At 39.7% G+C, this 5,980-nt stretch overlaps 1 protein-coding gene across 1 annotated transcript; it reads left to right on the top strand.

Moving 5' to 3' along the window:
* On the top strand, positions 1-4,322 carry yju2 (YJU2 splicing factor homolog). The gene is made up of 8 exons (XM_005477239.4): positions 1-154; positions 421-521; positions 1,763-1,907; positions 2,019-2,153; positions 2,238-2,419; positions 2,584-2,737; positions 3,607-3,778; positions 3,962-4,322. The coding sequence occupies exons 1-8, from the start codon at positions 131-133 to the stop codon at positions 4,081-4,083; spliced, it is 1,035 nt and encodes a 344-aa protein (XP_005477296.1). The 5' UTR covers positions 1-130; the 3' UTR covers positions 4,084-4,322.
* The last annotated feature ends 1,658 nt before the right edge of the window (positions 4,323-5,980 follow it).

Below are 5,980 nucleotides of genomic sequence, written 5' to 3'. Positions count from 1 at the left end.
GGGGCGCGAGCGCGATTTGGAGGGCGGAAGCAATTGAACGAGCAACCGGAAGGTTATCTTGCAGTTTACAAGAGGTGTTGTGACTTTTCAACGTTTCTTTCTGTACGTCTGGGTAACAGCAACAGCAAAAATGTCCGAAAGAAAAGTATTGAATGTAAGTATATGAACTCTAAAATTCGTACTTCACTGCTGTTATTAAAAATACTATAGGACCAGAGCAGGTTGACGTTAGCATTGAAGCTAAGTGTGGCGTTTTTTATAGTTTCTGTTTAATTTAACTAAAAGCTGGTAGGTAGCGTTGCTTTTTCAAGTACTGTTACTACGATAGTGTGTATCAAGACTATATTGTAATAAAATTAGACATTATTAGTCTCATGGCTACAAGTTTGTAAGCTAACCTGTGTGTTTTGCTATCCACAGAAATACTACCCTCCGGATTTCGATCCGTCCAAAATCCCGAAGCTAAAGCTCCCCAAAGATCGTCAGTATGTGGTCAGATTGATGGCTCCATTTAATATGAGGTATGCTTGTCTTACCCACGTATATCTAAGAAGTTGTTTCTACATTCCTGGTTACACTACTGAAGTTTAACTTTCTTACAATGAAATGCAGCTGATGTTGTAAAGGATGCTGTTATGAATATACAACCAAACAACATGTGAGAAGGCGAACAAAAACGCCCCCAGCAGCGTTATGAATTGACTGGTATCAACAGTTGTGGTCAGACATATACACTCATTATGGTCATGACTGTCATGGTAATTTTGGGCTTTTAATGATTTAATTGAACCGTGCTTTTTTTTTCATTTTTTCATTTTATTTTTTTCAAGATATTAAGCTTCTGGAATGGCCCCAGCTTCAATCCGGTTGAAAATTTGTGGACTACGTTTAAAAGTCAGTTTTCTGCTAGGAGACCAACCAATTTAAATTAACCCTACCAGTTATGCCAAGACGAGTGGTCAGATATCCAGCAAGAATTATGCCAGAAGCTTGTTGATGGCTACCAAAACAGTACAGCAACTTGCTCTAGGGATGTTTAATCAAGCATTGTGTGTATATATTTGAGTCTGTATGTATGCTTTTGATCCAATGTGGATCTAAAATCCAAAATAAATTAAAACATGTGCATCCATTTTTTTTTTTTCCATTTTCTAAAGTCATTAAAAATGTATGCTGTGCAATCATTGAAAGCCTACAATTACCATGACTTTCATGCTCATGACTAGTGATGTAAACTTCTAAACAAAACTGTATGTATAGTGCTTTTTACTCTTACTGAACATGCAAAGCAATCTTTAGAACACATTCACCCACTCAGACACAGCCACTGTGAGCCTTTATAACATTAGTAACCCGGGACCTCATGACTGTTTGCATACTTCGGTTCACATCAGTTTCAGAGATTTAACAAATAGGATTTTAAACAGTGGGACGTGTTTAAAAAAGTAAAATCTACTGTTCTTAATAACTCTGGTAAATGACCTTCATCCAGCACATAATATTTTAACATTTTTTCCAGTTTCAGAAACAATGAGAGTATAACAGCTGATGTCATGCTCTTGGAATGACTATATGACACAAACATCGTATTTTTCAAGTTGTTGGGAGAAGGTAGAGCTGTTGTAGAGCTTTTTTTCCAAATGGAGACTTCCAGGTCCAGTTTAGTCATGGCCTTAATATATATTTCTGCTTTTTAGTGACTGGAGAGTACAGTTACAATTACTCCTGTCACTACAGTGTCATCATTTCTTCTACTTTGCAGGTGTAAAACATGCGGTGAGTACATCTACAAGGGGAAGAAGTTCAATGCACGCAAAGAGACCGTTCAGAATGAGACGTACATGGGACTGCCTATCTTTCGTTTCTACATCAAATGTACCCGCTGTCTTGCTGAAATTACATTTAAGGTAAGTGTGAATGATCTGATCATCGAAGTTGCAAGAGATATCTCAGAGATATCCCTTATATTGGGCATAAAATACCCGTTGACAATCCTATATCTTATGATGATGTCATAGACTGACCCGGAGAACACAGACTACGCCATGGAGCATGGCGCAACGCGAAACTTCCAGGCAGAGAAACTCCTTGAGGAGGAGGAGAAGAGAATCCAGCAGGAGAGGGAAGAAGAGGAACTGAACAACCCCATGAAGGTCAGTGTTTTAAAAGTCATCCACTGTTCTTACTTGAATTGGCGCATGAAACACAGAATGAATGGTTTCCCAATCCTCGACCAGGTGCTGGAGAACCGCACAAAGGATTCAAAGTTAGAGATGGAGGTTTTGGAGAACCTGCAGGAGTTGAAGGAGCTGAATCAGAGACAGGCTCTGGTGGACTTTGAGGGAATGATCGACCAGTACAGAGAGATGGAGAAGAGGGAGCGGGAAAGGGAGAAAGAGGAGGATGAGCGTGAAATGAAGTGAGTTGTGCATGCTCAGAAAAATGGTCTGTGTAAGAAAAAAAAAAAAAAAATCGATCTCAAGCATGTTTCATATTTAATTGAAAATGTGTTTTGCTCTAATATCTAATACATAGTTAGAACTATATGTGGAAATTAAAGTGGCACTGTGCTTTGTTCAACAGGGAGATGTTGGAGCGCGCTCTCGTGAAAAGACTCAGAGAGTCTGACTCTGATTCAGAAACAGAAGAAGAGAGCAGCAGCAGCAAACAGTCAGACAAGTCCAGCTCAGACAAACCAACAGACATCCTCACTGCTGACAAACCAACAGAGGCAGAGGTCTGTATAGCCACCCACATGTGATGTATCTAAATATCTGTCAAGATTATTTAGTCATAATCCTCAAGGTTTCAGTGAGTGCCTCTTCATTTTCCTGTTTTACCTCCAATGTTTTAAAGTTTGAATAAAGAACTATGATTTTGTTTTTATAGTTTAGAGTCTGGAGATCAATATATTGGGCTGGGTTTTCATAAACATAGTCACCTAACATGACATATGTGAACGTGATCCAGAAATACAGCCGTCTTCTGTGGGCCAAACCTAACTTAAAATTGACTGAGGCAAAGTGAAAAGCAACAATGCTGAAAAGGTTTTAGAGCAACATATTCTTCCATCCAGACCGTGTCTTTCTGGGAGGGCTTTGCATATTTCAGCAAGACAACAAACTATTAATAAACTATTACAGCAGCATGGTATTGTAGTAGAAAAGTCCAGGTGCTGAGCTGGGCTGTTTGTGTTCATCAGTGGAAAACATTTGGACAATCATGAAATGAAAAATATGGCAAAGACTGCTGAGCAGCTAGAATCTCTTATCAGACGAGAATGAGACAAAATTCCTCTCCTAAAAGTCCATCAGCTGGTTGCTAACAAACTACTGTTAAAAGACGAGGTGATACTACACAGTGGTTTTCAGTTTAAACGTTAAATATGATGTTCTATGTTCTGTTTTTCATTTACATTTTACACACTTTCTCAGCTTGGTTGGAAGTGGGTTTATATGTAAGGTTGTGTCAGTTAAGGCCAGTGACTTTCACAGTGCTCATGGTCTTTAAATACAGAATTCCACAATCACAATGTACGTAATGAGAATTTTCTATGTGTTGCTGACCGAAAAGCTTTGGGCTGTATTTTCCTCATCCTTTCTACAGGGAGCTTCAGCTGGAGGAGCAAAGAAGGCCAAGGTGGAGAGCTGGGAGAGGAGTGTCGGGACACTGGGTGGTAAAGGAGCATTAGGTTCACTGGTTGTCCGAAAGAAACCAGCAGTGACTGTGAGCAAACCCAGTTCAGTAACGGAAACTGCTGCTCCTATCTCACAAACAGGTAACACATCGGTATCCTGCACACTTTGACCTCTTTTATTTGAAGTCTCTGGCATTTTGTACTTGACTTTTGTTTTTCTCTCACCAAACTATGTCCTTCATGTTGGTACTTGTTCACATCTTTAATCAAAAGTTAGCTTTTTCTTCATTGTAAGGCACAGTCTTTGTTTGTCTTGTTTTTCAGATTCAAAGCCAGCGACAACAGACTCCACAGACGCTTCTAAACCCGTCACCACACAAAATGGGTCATCATCCCTCAGCCTGTTGGGGGCGTATTCAGACAGTGACAGCAATGACAGCGAATGAGAACAAGATGACTCAAGTGACTGACATACAATTGTATGAATGATGCAGAAAGGAATACAGTGCTTAAGCCCTGTTTGTGATGCTGTACAGATATTGAAATCTCATATAAATCAGCTTAAGGATTTTTTTTTCCCCCCCTAGTTGTTTAAATCCAGTCAGATCCACAGAAAAATGGGTCCGTTTGTCCTGTGACTATACCACCTGTATATTTTAATGTTTATTAAAATGTCTGTACTGTTTGTATGTAGCATTTTTTTAAACTTAGTCTCTTAAAAGCATATTATAATTCTGGTGTTTCCAAGCCAGCAGAGACACATATGTGCATGTTTGGGTTATTTCTCAGCTTGTCCTTGGTCTCGACCTAAGAGCCATCCAGGTCCAGGAGGGGGCATCCTAGTCTAGTCCCCAAACCAATTCAACTGGCATCCTTCATTGTGGAACAGTAGATGTTCTGCTGTTGTAAATGAAGCTCCCCACCTTGCCTCAAAGGGAGAGCCAGACACCTTTCAAAGGAAGCTCATTTTCAACATTTCACCACAAAGCCAAGATAAAAGTCAGTAAATCAAATTGATTTGTGTAGTGTTTTTGTTCCCCCACGGATGGGATTAACTGGATTTAACTTATTTCGTATACATAAAGTGACTCCACCTCAGGCAGCCAGCATTATTAAAAATCAAATAACATACTGTAGTCTAACTCTCAGATCCCAAAACCGATTTAATAGTTGTGGTCAGATATTTAGATAGACACATCATGGGCATGAATGTCATAATAATTTGGGGCTTTGAATGACTTATTTGAACTTTTCTTTTACCTGGGTGGAATTGTTGCACAGCATCTTTAATGATCTTTGTTAAAGTTTCATCTTTGCCATACTCCTCCGCTAGCCATCAACAAGCCTCTGGCAAGATATTTGATCACTGTTTTTGGTAGAATCAGTAGAGTTCAATGAAATTTGCTAATTTCCTCACACCAACCTGGCTTTTAAGCAGTTCACAAATTTCCAGCAGGACTGAGGTTTTGTCTTTGGGAAGGCCATTCCAGAAGCTTAATTTTAGCCTGCTTTTTCCGTTCCCATAGGACCATAGTCCTCTTGGAACACCAACTGTGTCTAGCTTTTGAGTTGAGGTGAAGTAGAAGAATTTGGAGGTAGGCCTAGTTCTTTGCACTTTGTGAAATGAACTAGTTCAACTGACAGCAAAACAGCTCCAGAGAATGAACCACCATCATTTACATTTGGTACCCTACAGTGTTTTTAGATTTAAAAGTCTCACCTCTACTCCTCCAAACATACCTCTTGTAATTGTGGCCAGATAGGTCAGGCTTTCTCTTGCCTGACAATCCATTTTTTTTCCCAGAAGGCATTTGACTTGTTCATGTGGTCAGCTTCACATTTCAGTCAAGCTTGAAGGTGTTGATTTTGGAGTAGCGGCATCTTTCTTAGTCAGCACCCTCTCCGTCTACAGATATGTAAAACACTCCTCGCTGTGGACCGTGACACTGTGTTTCAGCAGTTTCCAGGTCATGGCAGGCATGAGCCTAGGTCCTTCTTGGGTTGTTCCTAACATCTTAACCAATTTTTTTCTCATCTGAGGATGACAATTTTGGTCTTCCTCCAGTCCTTGGCGATTACGTACAGCTGTTTGAAGTGAAAATCTTGGAATATGCAGTTATTTTGAAGTGGTTCCAAAATACCTTTGCCTCTTTTATGCAATTTTCTTCCTTATTTCCTTGGAATTTTCCATTGTTATGAGAATTGGTCAATCCAATGTGTGCTGTCAAATAAATCTTTTATATGCTGGCAAAGAGAAACTAGTTGTAGTCGATTGTGATCACCAATGAGGACTTAATAGGCCTTGGCCTCGTCAAGTTATTAGATGCTGTAGAACCTTCAAAC

Source organism: Oreochromis niloticus, linkage group LG19, assembly GCF_001858045.2.
Source record: "Oreochromis niloticus isolate F11D_XX linkage group LG19, O_niloticus_UMD_NMBU, whole genome shotgun sequence".
NCBI classification, from domain to species: domain Eukaryota; kingdom Metazoa; phylum Chordata; class Actinopteri; order Cichliformes; family Cichlidae; genus Oreochromis; species Oreochromis niloticus.
Note: the sequence above shows the minus strand (reverse complement) of the source record. Positions and strands in the feature narration are given on the sequence as shown.